Source organism: Vidua chalybeata, chromosome 1, assembly GCF_026979565.1.
Source record: "Vidua chalybeata isolate OUT-0048 chromosome 1, bVidCha1 merged haplotype, whole genome shotgun sequence".
NCBI classification, from domain to species: domain Eukaryota; kingdom Metazoa; phylum Chordata; class Aves; order Passeriformes; family Viduidae; genus Vidua; species Vidua chalybeata.
In genome coordinates this window covers 78466049-78479970 of record NC_071530.1, presented here as the reverse complement: position 1 = coordinate 78479970, position 13922 = coordinate 78466049, and the positions used below count along the sequence as shown (strand labels likewise).

The 13922-nt window shown below is 42.6% G+C and overlaps 1 protein-coding gene across 1 annotated transcript in view; it reads right to left on the bottom strand.

Annotated features, from left to right (window-relative positions):
• Positions 1-13922, bottom strand: part of MYO10 (myosin X) — a 163235-nt gene that overhangs the window by 124712 nt on the left and 24601 nt on the right. Inside the window, exon 2 of the mRNA XM_053942574.1 lies at positions 3564-3662. Coding sequence (XP_053798549.1) covers positions 3564-3662 — 99 coding nt within the window. The remainder of the gene's footprint in view (positions 1-3563; positions 3663-13922) is intronic.

Sequence of the window (13922 nt, the reverse complement as noted above, 5' to 3'; positions counted from 1 at the left end):
CTGTATGGATACCAGGGGATGCCCTAACCCAAATGCATGGACCTTCTACTTGACCTCATGTATCTTCATGAAGTATATGCATGTGCCCACTTCTCAAGCTTGTCCAGGTCCCTCTGGATGGCATTCCATCCTTCAGGCTTGTCAGCTGCTGCACTTAGCTTGGAGTTATCTGCAAACTTGCTGAGGCTGTGCCCTATCCCACTGCCAATGCTGTTGATGAAGGCATTAAACAATTCTGGTCCCAGCCCAGAAGTCCAAGGGACACCCTTGCCACCAATTCAGCTCTTGATCACCACTGTCTGGATGCAACCATCCAACCAATTCCTCATCCACCGAACAGTTCATCCATCCAATACCTATCTCTCCAATTTAGAGGGAAGGATGTTGCAGGGTTCCGTGTCAAAGGCTTTACAGAAGTCCAGACAGATGACATGCACAGCTCTTCCCTTCTTCACTGATGTGGTTTCTCCATCATTTTCATCCCACAGTGCCAGCACAACAGCAATTTAATCATGAGTACATTAAATTTTGCCCATCAAAAGCCACTCTGCAATTCTGTCTGGTTCCTTTCCTGCCTGGAGAAAGGCATGTAAAGAAAGCAAGGGTTCTCTGTCTCTGAAAGACATGCTTTTATTTTTTGGCCATGTGCCAGCCCCAACTTTCTGTTACTGTAAGGGAATATAACCTTTGAGAGGCCACCTTTCTCCAGTAAACTACATAATCACCAACCTATGTGGAACAAGGCTCTCACACCCAGCAGTATTACTTCAGCTTTGTCAGACACAATCATAGCAACTGACTCGAGAGGCAACAGAAAGAACTATTAAAACCAAGTTGCACATTCAGGTCATACAAAATGAATATTTTATTCACAAACCTTTTAGCGTTCCACTATGCCCTCCACACAAGGAGAAAATGCACAGCTGGTGTCACCACCATAATTCTAGGGGTTTTGACAACAGAATGGCCTATGCAGCGCCAGGCATGCTGGCATAGATGTGACTCACCTTTGTCAGCGAGACTTCAATCTTACTGTGATTATGGAGATGTGGTGGGATAGTTCCCACAGTGGGATGTTCCTAAGAAGGGTTACATGCTGTTTAGGAGAGACAGACCAGGAAGGCATGGTAGTGGAGTTGCCCTTTCAGTGATGCAACACTTGGGATGTATTGAGCTCTGTTTCGGGGTGGATGATGAGCAAGTCAGGAGCTTATGGGTCAGGATAAAAGGGCAGACGAGTAAGGCTGACACTTCGGGTGTTTGCTCCAGGCTGCCTGACTGGGAGGAGGAGGTGGGTGAGCCCTTCTAGGCAGTTACAGCAGCCTCAAAGTCACATGGGAGGGGCTTTAACTACCCTGATATCTGCTGGAAAGCTACACAGCAAACAAGCCAGAAGGCTCCTGGAAATCACTGATGACAACTTCCTCCAGAGATACTTGAGGATCCCACAAGGAATGTTGTGCTGCTTGACCTCACAGTAACCGACAAGGAAGGCCTTACTGGAGATGAAGGTTGGGCGCAGTCTTGGCTAGAGTGGCCATGAGATTGCAGGGTTCAGTATTGAACAAAGAGATGGTAGGGCAGTGAGCAAGATTATGACCATGGACTTCAGATAGCTAACTTAGGCCTCTTTAGGGATATTCTTGGAAGAATTCCATGACAGCAGGCCTTGCAGGGAAGGGGGGTCCAGGGGAGTTAGTCAATAATCAAGGCTCACTTCCTTCAGGCTCAAGAACAATGCTAACCAATGAAAAACAGGTCAGACCAAGGGCACAAGAAACTTCTGTGAATTAATAAAGAACTGTCATTGCTCAAGTATAAGCAAAAAGGTTCACAGGAGATGAAAGTAAGGTCAGGCCCCTTGGAGTGAATTTAGAAAGGTTATCAGGATAAGTAGAAATGAGACTAGAAAAGCCAAGGCCATCTAGAATTAAATCTGGCCAAGCATGTAAAAGATAATAAAAAGAACTTCTTCAAAAACATCAGTAACAAGAAGAAACCAAAGGATAATGTGGGCCCATTAATAAATGGAGGGGGGACCCTGGTAACAGAGGACACAGAGAAGCCAGAGTTGCTGAATGCCTTCTTTGCATCAATCTTCACTGACAAGATCAGCCCTCAGGGACCAAATGAACGCCAGGAAGAAGACCTTCCCTTAGTCAAGGAAGATTTGGTCAGAGAACACCTAGGCAAACTTGACATTCACAAGTCCATGGGCTCTAACAGGATGCATCCATGGACTGCTGAGAGAGCTGTTGAACACCACAGCAAGGCTGCTCACAATCACCTCTGGAAGTTTATGGAGATCAGGAGAGGTGCCTGAGGGCTGGAAGAAAGCAAACATCACCCCAGTCTTCAAAACGAGCAAGAAGGAGGACACAGGAAACTACCAGCCAGGCAGCCTCACCTCAATCCCTGGATAGGTGATGGAGGGCCTCATTCTGTAGGCCATCTCGACCCACAAAGGAGACAGGAAGGTGACCAGGAGTAGTCAGCATGGGTTCACTAAAAGTAACTCATGCCTGACCAGACTGATTGCCTTCTGTGCTGAAAGAACCACCTGGATGGATGAAGGGAGCGCAGCAGATATTTTCTACCTTGACATCATCAAGGCTTTTGACACTGTCTCTCACTAAATCCTCATATCCTCAATCCTAAACTCAAGAAGTGTTATGTTGGATGAGTGGACAGCAGAACGGATTCGGAACTGGCCAACTGGCAGATCCCACAAGGTTGTGATCAGGTTGTCCAGCCTTTCAGAGGGACCTGGACACGTTGGAGAGCTGGGCAGAGAAGAACCTTCTGAAATTCAACAAAGGCAACTGCAGGGTCCTGCACAGAAGAACCTGTGGATCCTGGTGGCCAACAGTTTGTCCTTATGGCTAAGAAGGCCAATGGTATCCTGGGATACATTAGAAAGAGCATTGCTGGCAGGTCAAGGGAAGGTGATCCTGCCCCTCTGCTCAGCCCTGGTGAGGCCACATCTGGAGTATTGTGTACAGTTCTGGAGTTCACAGTACAAGAGATATGGAGCTTCTGGAGCAGGTCCAGCTGAGACCTCTTGGTAAAGAGTCTGGACAATCTCTTTTATTCACAGCCTTAAGAAAGGCTGAGGAAGCTGGGCCTATTCAACCTCAAGAAGAGGCAACTATGAAATGACCTCATTAATCTGTATAAATATCTGAAGGGAGGATGTCAAGAGGATGGAGCTAGGCTCTGCTTGGTGGTGCCAAACAACAGGAAAATAAGTCACCAGCAGAAACTGATGCACAGGAAGTTCCACCTAAACAGAAGTTAAAACTTCTTTACTGCAGGTAAAGGGTGACTAAGCACTGGAACAGATTGCCCAGAGAGGTTGTGGAGTCTCCCTCACTGGAGATATTCAAGAACCACCTGGACACAATCCTGTGCCACATGCTCTAGGATAACCCTGCCTGAGCAGGGAGGTTGGAACAGATGACCCACTGTGGTCCCTTCCAACCTGACCCACTCTGTGATTCTGTGAAAGCTTATTTTTTACAGAGTTGTGAGAAAGACAAAACATAGAGAAGAAATGCCCATACCTGACCATAGTCTGTCCTGAATACAACAACTCCTTCTGCACAGGAATGAACAGTGCTGGGATAATGCTGATTATTTTCTCTCAGCCAGACCCGAGACCCCTGCAATAAAAAAAAACAAACAGAATTATAGATGACATAGCAGAAAAACTGAAAAAATAATTCTACTCACTATTTTTCTCTGGAAATACTTCTCAAGGAATAGGAGAGAAAGAGAAAGCAAAATCCAAATAAGCAAGTGAAAGAAAATAAAATAAGCTCTTAGCAAGTATTTGTTGGTTTCTGCTTGATCAGTAAACATGGGAGAACTACACTGAAGTGTTTTTTGTTTTTTTTTTTTTCCACAAGTTCCTAAATGCCAGCAAGAGCAGCTGGAGCCAATCCTCTGATTCTCTGAGTCATGTGCCTCATGCTAGCACATGTAAAATTACAGAACAGTATTTGAATTTACACATAGTTTAGAAGATCCACCCCAAAGCCAGCTGGCTCCCTACCTGTTTATTTTCAACCTCAGTCAGACACTCCCAGTACTTCTATCTTTCACCTTTTTTCTAAACTACTTCCCTTTATATGGTTCTCCTCTCTTGACTGCACAACAATGCAAGGATTAAAAAAAAAAACACCAACTAGTAGCAAGCAAGGTTACAAAGAATTGATACTTGCTATGGAGGCATTGAAGACACTACCAGTGAGACACCTAAGCCAGTCTAGTATAGCAGGTAGAGCTTAATGCTCCATCTACCACCTGGCTGGTGGTGCAGATGCAGCATTAAGAAAACAGAAATATCTAGCACCGAGAACAAAGGAGGAGGACCACAGCTGATGCTGCATCTGCAGCAAAAGCCATCCCATAAGCAACAGCCACTCGAGTTGCTCCTGCGTAGGAGAAGACTTTAGCTGGCATGAAAACACTTAGCAGCAGTGACCCATGGCCTGACTTCCAACCCAAACTACACTCCCGTTCTCTTCAAACATCTGGCTCCATATCAGGGCAACAGCATTTTAGTGGCTTTCAGAGAACAGAGATTTTTTTTCACCAGAACAATCAAACATCCTCCTAAAGAAAAAGTAAAGGAGTGATAGGAAAGTGCTGGGATATACACTGACAATCATAAGGTTTGGGTGTACAATCATACAAAAAAAAAACCAATTAATGTAATTTTGCATGCTAGCATCCAAAGGCTGTCCTTGCCTGAATTTTCACAGGGAGACCAGACATAAAGTCTTTTTAAGGTAGAGGGGGTGCAGTCCTGATTAATAATCAAGACAAATACAGATTTTTATTCTGCTGCCTATTTAAGATGAGTGGCCCATGAGCTTACCATGGAGTTCAGCCACATTACAAGTTACATATGTTCTTAGACAGTGTTGAATAAATGTTATTCTTCTTTCTATGGTGGGACAATAGCAGCACTGAGACAAAATTGGTTTCCCTAAATGGGAAGACCTCACCTGGACAAAGAGGATGAGGCAAGAGCATCCCTCTTTATTTTTTGCTACTACATCTTTTCACAAACTGCTTTCCATTTTCAATGCTGCAAACACCTGTAGAGCATTTGCCCTTTTACTTCCAAAACCTCAAGTCAGATGGTTTCTCGGGTTTCTAGATATACAGCAATTCTGAAGCAGTTCAAATGCCATGTTCATAAACTCCAATGTGCAGGGTTAAGGCAGATGGAAGCAGAAAGGAGAGCACCAGTTCCTGAGGTGGGTAGCGGGGAGCAGGGGATTGGGGAGACACCTCCCCAGAAGTGGTAAAAGCAACAGATAAAACTTGAACATTAAATTCAAAATCCAGTAACAGCAGTTGGAACACTTCCATCCACTCTCCTTGGTCTACATCAGATTCTGGTGTTCAGAAAACTAAGGGCACTGCTCTGTTTTTATTCTCTTGAACCCCACAAACATCCCAATGCTGACTGGTTCAAGGGTACCTCTCACCCTTCACTTCCCAGAGGAAGGAAGCCTGATGTGAGGGCTTTGCTCTTGGACTTCCTCTGCACCAGAGCCAGCAAACAGAAATGTCCTGTGTCCCTCAGGTACAGACACAGGAGCAACGGTAACTTGAAGGCTACATATTTGGTACTAAGGAATATCTACCACAACCACCATATAGAGACAAAGGGTTTTTTTTTCAAATTAATGCAGGTGCTGCCATCAGCTCACTGTCCCCAAGAGTGCCTGAGAGTGAAACCTGAGGCTTGCAGCTGCCCTGTGGGGCTGGGCGATGCAGAGCCCACTTAATTCACCATGTAATGGGTCTAAAACCCATAAGCATGAGTGCACAGCAAGACAGATGGTGTGATGATGCACCATGCTACACCATGCCATACAATGAAAGCAAGGTGAGCTGAGCTTTGCCTGGGATTCCTGCATGTCCTCAGCCACCTCACTTCATTCGCGCATCACAGAGGGACCTCTGGTGAGCCTCTAGCCCAGGGGCTCAAGCAGGCTCACACAGAGCTGGCTGTGAAAGCATTCAGTCACTCCCACAGTAGAAAGTGTTTCCTGAAGTTCAGTGTGAGCTTCCTGTGTTTCAGCCTGTGCCCACTGCCTCTGAGCCTGTCACTGAGCATCACCAAGAAGAGTCCCCTCCTCTTTTATCTTCCCTCCAGGTATCTACATACACTGGTGAGATTCCCCCTGAGCCTTATCCAGGCTTAAGAATTCTAGCTCTCTCAGCTTGTAGTCCTAGGAGAGAGAGAGCCTCCATGATCTTTTTGGTCCCTTGTTAGACCCTATCCAGTATATCCATGTCCCTCCTGCACTGGGGAGCACACAACTGGACACAACACTCCAGCTCACAGCTCACCAGAGCTGGGAAGAGGGGTAGGATCACCTCCACCAACTTGCAGGCAACTTTACTAATATGTTCAACAGTAATGTCTATAGAAACCTCATGAGATTATATACTCCTGACTTAACACAGGACACCAGAAGAAAGAATCTTCAGCTCATTAAACCATCCCACTCAATCAGACAACCACTGTTTCACATTTGAATGGTTTTTTTTTTTTGTTATTAGTGGGATTATTATGGCATAAAATGAAAGGGCTAGAAGTTGTCCAGCACTCAGAAAATTTTTATTTCACTGGTCTTTTCTGCCTTGACCTAGTAACTCCACAGGAGCAAGGCACAGCAAAGCTTTCACCCACAGCAAACAGCCATAGTTTGGTTCACAAATTTCAAGGGATTTAACAATGGTGTCACCATCAGGCTCTGGAGACCTGACGGCCTGAGGAGCAGATGAATGTACTACTGTCACCCCAAGCCCAAGCAGCAAAGAGAATTTGGTCCCAGCCTACCTCCCCCGCCCAGAAATACTTTTGCCAGCCTGCTGCTGGGCACTAAAGGCCTGTCCTGGTCAGTCTCTACCGTCACCTTCTACGTGAGCTCAATCCACCTAAATGCACACATAAAGAGCAAAAAAAAAACTATCTGCCAAAATGCAGTCAAGTTCTTCAAGTGTCTCAGGACAATCAAAACCCTGTTATTCCACTGGTTTATTATTTGCCAGCATCTCAGAAGCTCAAGTAACGTGAAGTTTATGCTTTCAAGAGCAATGAAAAGCTTGTAAACATTAAGCCACAATAAAATTTGCCAAAACCTCAGCATTCAAAAAAGCCTCTCAGAAGGAGGAGAATATTTTCCATCTTGAAATTAAATAATTAACGCTGTAATTTTTTTTTTTTTTCTGGCTATGAAGGGGAAAAGAAGGGGCCTGCACAGAAGCCTTCACTTGGTTGAGTTAGTGCTATAATAAGCTTTTTAAAGCAGGGAAAGGGGTTGATTTAAACAAATGTACATTGTTAGGGGTCAATAGTTGCTATTCAAAGGAGGCTGGAACAATGCAGTTCACAAAGCCGGAGGCATCTGGAATGCAAATACAACGTGTTCCCTGGCAAGGTAACTCTACAATGGAGCGTCTGTCCATGGGCCTTCCCCTCTGGGTGGGGGCAAAACAAAAAGCTCTTGGAAAGAGATACCTCACCAACTATGCAAGCTACAGACAATGATCCAGCTGCCATCCCTCTACAGTGCATTAACCATGCACTGGTGACAAAATCATCACCACTGCTTATTTATGGACACGACTTGGCAGACAGGACCCACCTGAGGAAGGAATCCTCTCAATGCACATCGTGGCTACACTGACCTCAACCTCTTTTGCAGGGACAAGCATGGTGTCTTGGGTTACTCTGGAGCTCCCTGACAGGCAGCATTCTGTGGTAAGAGGGCAAAGAAAGCCATGGCGCACTAACTACAGCCCAGTGTTTTTTATTTCCATGAAGTAAGGTTGTAAAAATACTTGGAATAGCGTTTGTAGAAGAACAGCCATATGCCATAATTTCCGTAGCAAATAAATTTCTCCTGACTGCAAAACTGAAAGGAAATAGCTTTGGAGATCTCACAGCTGCAAGACCACCTGGAGAAGCCTTGGGTCCTTCAACCTCACAGATCCTAATGCTGAAAATGCAAACACTACTTCTTGTCTTCCTCAGTATTCTGTACTTGGAGATGACAAAAATCCATTCTTTTTTAACTTTCTGTTGGATATATATGCTGAAAATCACAAAATTAATAAAGAACTTTATCTCAATTAAGTAAAATGGTGGAGCATTCATTGCAAAACTCTAATTAACAAGTTAGATTTGATATGCATCCATGCTGTCTGCTGAACAAAATAACTGCACATTAATTACATTTTATATGCATAGATATCATATAAATGTCTACATAGAAAAAAGCAGATACTGTATAACAACTGTGTTCTCATCTCAGTGCAAATGCTACTCAATCACACCTTATAATGTGAAATCCAGTCAATACATCAAGGCAGTTGATTCAAAACCATTAAAATTGCCTTAAATTAAGAGCTATGAATGTAGGTTATGCTGCATCTGCATTCAAAAAGCATGTCACTATTGAGGCTTGGCAAAGTGAAAGGAACAATAGTCAATATGTGTTTAGAGAACTTTTTGTTTATTCATCTCAGTAGCTTGGCTCCAAATACAAAGTCTGAGAGACAGGAAGAGATGTTATTAACTGGGTCAAGCAGGACATAGCTTCTTAATGCAAAAGATAACCAAAACCACATATATCTTCATTCCTTCTCTTTCCTAAGTCACAAACTGGTGGCAATTAAGGAGTGGACATGAAAAGAAAGAAGTCATCAAGAAAAAGACCACAACTTTCATAATTTCATATGAATAGTCAGTTATTGTGCTGAAAACTCACCCTTCCCTGTTGGGTTTGGCTACTGAAAACAGTTACATTTAGGTACCCAAAAACATATTAAGTGCCTGGCCAGACTACTCAGTGGAAAGTTCACTGGAAACTGAATATCCTTCACTGATTTCGATTCACATATGAACCATTCAGCCTCTTGAGCAGAAAACCAGACCTGTTCTTCCATATCTAAGTCCAGGAAAACAAGTAGTAATGGCCATTTGTCTAATGTATTGCTCTTTAATTCAAAATGTTGGTCTAGATGCCCCCCTTTGAACTGTCTGGCTTCCCTGGTGCTGCTTTCCATCAACAAAAGGCTTCCAGAAGAGCTGGACATCAGTGGTGGCTGAATGTGGGACCTACTATAAAGGTCTGTGGCTACTACTGTCACACAATGTACAAAAGGGAAATAAATGGACACTCCAGAAATTTCTCCAAGACAGTGCCACCAACAGGCTCCATTTCTCGACAGCCAGGCTACCCCTCTCTGCCAACAGTAAGGAATCAGCAGTATTTATTCAAGGATGACTGGGTGGAAAGGGATGGACAGAGTTACAGAGAAGGACTAGTTGAACCCTGTAGTGAGAGAAAGTACTTTTTAAATTTATTTGAAAAGGCAATCTAAATTTCAGTTCCTTAAACTCAACTTCATGAACTGATTATTTACATAAATCAAGGCATATACTTAATCCAGCTTAATACGGTAAAATTACTTTTCAAATCCTTACAGTAGTATTCACAATTTCCTCAGAAAACACTCAGGGGTAAAATACTAACAACTTCCCCTCAACAAATTTCATTCTGTCTCTTACACTATACTATTTTCTTTCCTGTTTTAAAGCAGAACAAAGCCATGAAGATGTTTCCATGGGATATAAGGCCAGTTCAGGGGGGTTAGTTTCCTGCAGAGCAAAACGTCCTTGAAAATGAGATGTTTCTGTTGTCTGTCAATTCCCCACATCAGATCAAAGCACCAGCTCTCCTGCTCCTGAGGTCTGTGTAACAGCTGCTGACTAACCTTGAATAGGCTCCATCTCCTCCTGTTTCAGTAACTGGAGATAGCACAGAGCTAGTGATGGTATGCTACTTTAAAAACAAGAAACTGGATTAAAACATATATTATTACTGACTTGAAAGGGAACCAGAATAAATTTGTACCTTCCTCATCCCTTTGAAGGCAGCAGCACTTCTTAAAAGACCACTGCTTCGTATTAGATAGTATTTTCTACATACATTTAAAAAAACCCAACAAATAACTGCACAAAAAAAATTATCTTTCCATTATGCCCAACACAAACAGCACACAGACATTACTCTCAATATATGAAGGTGGACAAGCATGTTCCTCCTCATCTTCTGCTGTTGAGTGTGAAGACACACATCACTAATAGACCTCACTCAAAAGCCAAAAGACAACGCCATCAAAAAGCAACTGAACTTCTCTGCTAGAGCTTCTGAAGATGTGGTTGTCAGCTCTTGAGGACAACAGATTTCCACATGGCTAGGAAGCAGCAACTTTATCACGCAGCAACTTTATCAAAAGCAAATCCAGCAAGAAGACACCATCAAGTCTCTTTGGAAGAGTTACTGGTATTGGTACAGTCTGAGTTATGACTTTCATGAGAGATTCAGCAAACTTGTTTTGACAAGTTTTTCACATTCAAGACTGCCTAACCATACCCCAGCATCTTGGCTGCAAACACATGACATTGCAGGAGTGTGGAAAGCCTACTGCCATTATCGATTGTGGTCAAATTAGGCTGCTAGCAGACAACAGCTTGTTCTCATGCCTGCAAATGTAAGGTAACGAAATAACAGTTTCTGTGTAGTCCAGACAATGGCATTATTGGTTAATTCTGAAATGAAAAATAATTGCTCCAAGTACTACTTGGCAACTGACCATGAATAGAACTGCAGAAATGAAACAGGGAAACACATACAGTAACTTTACCTACTGGATCTACAGTTTCAGGTCCTACTTTACATCAACATCATCGGGTATCACAGACTTGCCTGGCTTATGGCACTGCCTCCAGCACTCTCACCCCTCTACCTTAGGTTGGAATGAGGAGGCAGGATTTTGATCTGTTAAAACTCAATAAGGAAGATAAGTAAACTAAAAAGAAAACACATGGGTGAGGAGAAGGAAGAGGAGACAACTACTGATGACAGCAGTGAGATGTAGGGCAATGGAGCTTAGGGCCACTGCACATCTTTCTCTCCGGGTCTACATGGGGCAGGGGGGACCAATGGCCAGGCAAGTGACAGACACCCTGGTATATTCAAGGTCATCTTAAAAGTAGCATGTAATTCTCTCCCCTGATTTGAGTTCTTGAAGAGGAATATACAATACACTCAAAAACCCCCTTAAAATTTATCCTGAGAACCAAACAAGACTTAACTCTGCTTCCAAAGAATTCAATATGAGTTGCAGAGTTGCAGTTCTGTCTTTGATGATAGTAAAGTCTTGTCAAGCACTCATATTTTTTTCAGAAACTAATTTTTTAATTAGCTGCAGTCATGACCACAAATGTGAAAACACATGAACAAAACAACTAACAACAAAGCCAAACACAAAAATTCCAACAGGTATTTTAAGGAATGCAGAACCAAGGAAGGACAGTGCACAAGAGAGCAGCAGGGGAAGAGAGACTCCACTAAGAATCATTCACCAAAGCCTACAGCAATGCAGCCAGCAGGAACAGTTGTCCCAGCACGACTGCCCAAACAAGACAATTTCAATCACCACTAGCTTCTGCTTACATACTCTTTGCCACATCCTCTAGTCAGCTCTTACATCTCTGTGCAGCTCTACCAGTGACTCAGGGAAAAGGAGAACAGCCTGCCAAAATGCCTGTAGCTCATCCACCATGCCTGCTTGGGCCTGGCAGTCTCCAGTCCAAAAGCTGCCAGCTTGGCCTAAGTTTTGCTTATGCTACATGACATGCTTATAAATGCACATCAAGGGGGAGGATTTTAAAATCCACACATGTAAGAAGTCATGCTAGCACTCTCTTCTCATTCCTTGCTTAAGCTGCTCTCTTGGGACTGGGGTTTCAAAAACCAACGAGGCAAAGCAATGGTAGAAATTTCTTCACTACCTTCTTTGCTGGGGCTCAGTCACAGAGCTTTGCTCTTCTTCAGAAACTTTGCCCTTAAAAACACAGAAGTCATCTGAACAGGTGGTCTCAAAGCCACTTTTCACAAGTTTTGCAAAACACCAAGCAATTTTTTCACCTTCCTCTTGCCTCTCCTGTCTGGACACAAAGCAAAGGCCAGGCAAGCCAACTCATGAGCACCAGCCCCAGGGCATAGGAGAGACAACCATTCTGAATCAAGGTTTAGTTTGAGACTGAACTTGAGGGATGTTTCTCATTGACTGTCTGTAAAGCCCAAGGAGACTCTTGTTTCCAAAATACGAACTTCTGCTTGCAAATGTACATGTTCAGTCCCATTTCAGAACATTTTGTTGAGGAGGAACATCTTAATTGAGTACTTCAAAGATGATTAAGTAGGAAAAGAAAAACATTCATTTTGGCACATTTGTTCTGAAGAGAAGCACTTATCATTTACATTCATTAGACATTAGACTTTTCCTAGGGTTCATCAGTCAAGCACTGTTTAGTTCTTAACACTGATCTCTATGTACCTGGATATGGAAATTTTTGAAGATAATCCAGTATGAAACAACTACACAGTAGTACTAGTTTTTCTACAGATGCTAGTTGTGCTACACAAGCATGGATATGCCTTGTCTAGAAGGGCATTGTAATGATTCAGCCTGATTTGAATTTACAAAGCAGATGAAATTTCTGATCAATATACATCTTCTACCTTTGAATAGTCTTTGTCAGCGATCTGTTTTTATTCTGGTAGTATTAGTCAAAGTCTTCTTGCATCAAGAAGCATCACTGATACAATGCCAGTGTTGCACCTAAAAGCAAGCAGGAGGAATTGCATTTAGCAAAGTAAGGATTATTCCTGGCTTCTAGGAAGCTCAGTGTCACCTTTTTCTTTTTTTCTCTTCTCATGCCAAAGAAGCAGGCAATTCCAGGAAAGCATACCTTTATCAAGGTATCAAGTGGGATTCTGGTGTGAAAAAACTAATCCATATTGAACAGCAGACTGTGCAAGGTAACAAGCATACTTACAAATTATTCCCAAGACTAATACTACCACTTTCACTTTTCAATTTACTAGCATCAAAGTACAAAAGGTTCCAATTTAGTTTTATATTCCATATTGTCAGTTTTCATGATCCTTTTACAGGTCTGAAAACATTAACGGGATTTTTTTGTATTTTGTTTATGTCTCTCTCTAAGTCAAAAATATCAGTTTACACATGAACAATTTTCATGCATTGAAGGAGGGATGGGCAAGCAAGGAAAGTATTCCCAGACTCAACTGTTGAAAAAACCAGCTATAAGATCAGAGCCATAAGACAAAAACAAACTGACCCACCCAGCCCACATTCTTTGTAAGTAGTTTGGGGTATTTTCCCCCCTCTCTTCTTCCAAGGACCATATTTGCTTGAAATTAAAACTCAGGATGTTGTAGAGACACAGGTTACACTTTGGTGCTGTAAGACTTAGCAAGACTTAATTCCAAGCCTAAGAGAGTAAGCGTGAAAAGGAGTGAGAAAAGAGAATAATGGACCACAGTTCTTTAATTCTTTTATTAATATAAACACTGATTATTGAAAATAGGAGAATTTTAAAGGTCATAAGTTCTTTTGCTAAGTTGCATTGATCCCCTCACATTGAGGGGATCAATTACAATTGATGATTTAGTATGCTTCATTTCACTTGGCAACTTTGCTCTCACAATATGATCACTACATATCTCTCTCTTGACACAGGGACACAGATATTAGAAGTATGTATTTTATACTGAATTATTTTTTTATTTGGCTAGCTCATGCTTTAGTTTGGGGTTTTTTTGGGTGTTTTGGGGTTTTTGTTTGGTTTTTTGGGAGGTTTTTTTTGTTTGGTTGGTTTGGGTTTTTTTTCTTTGTTTTCTGTTTTTTAAATCAAATTTTGGTAAGCTATATGGGGTTTGCCCTACAAACCCTAGAACTCTTTGCTAACCTTGCCTGCCTATGATGTCCTTCAGATGTCCACAGGACCCCGTATA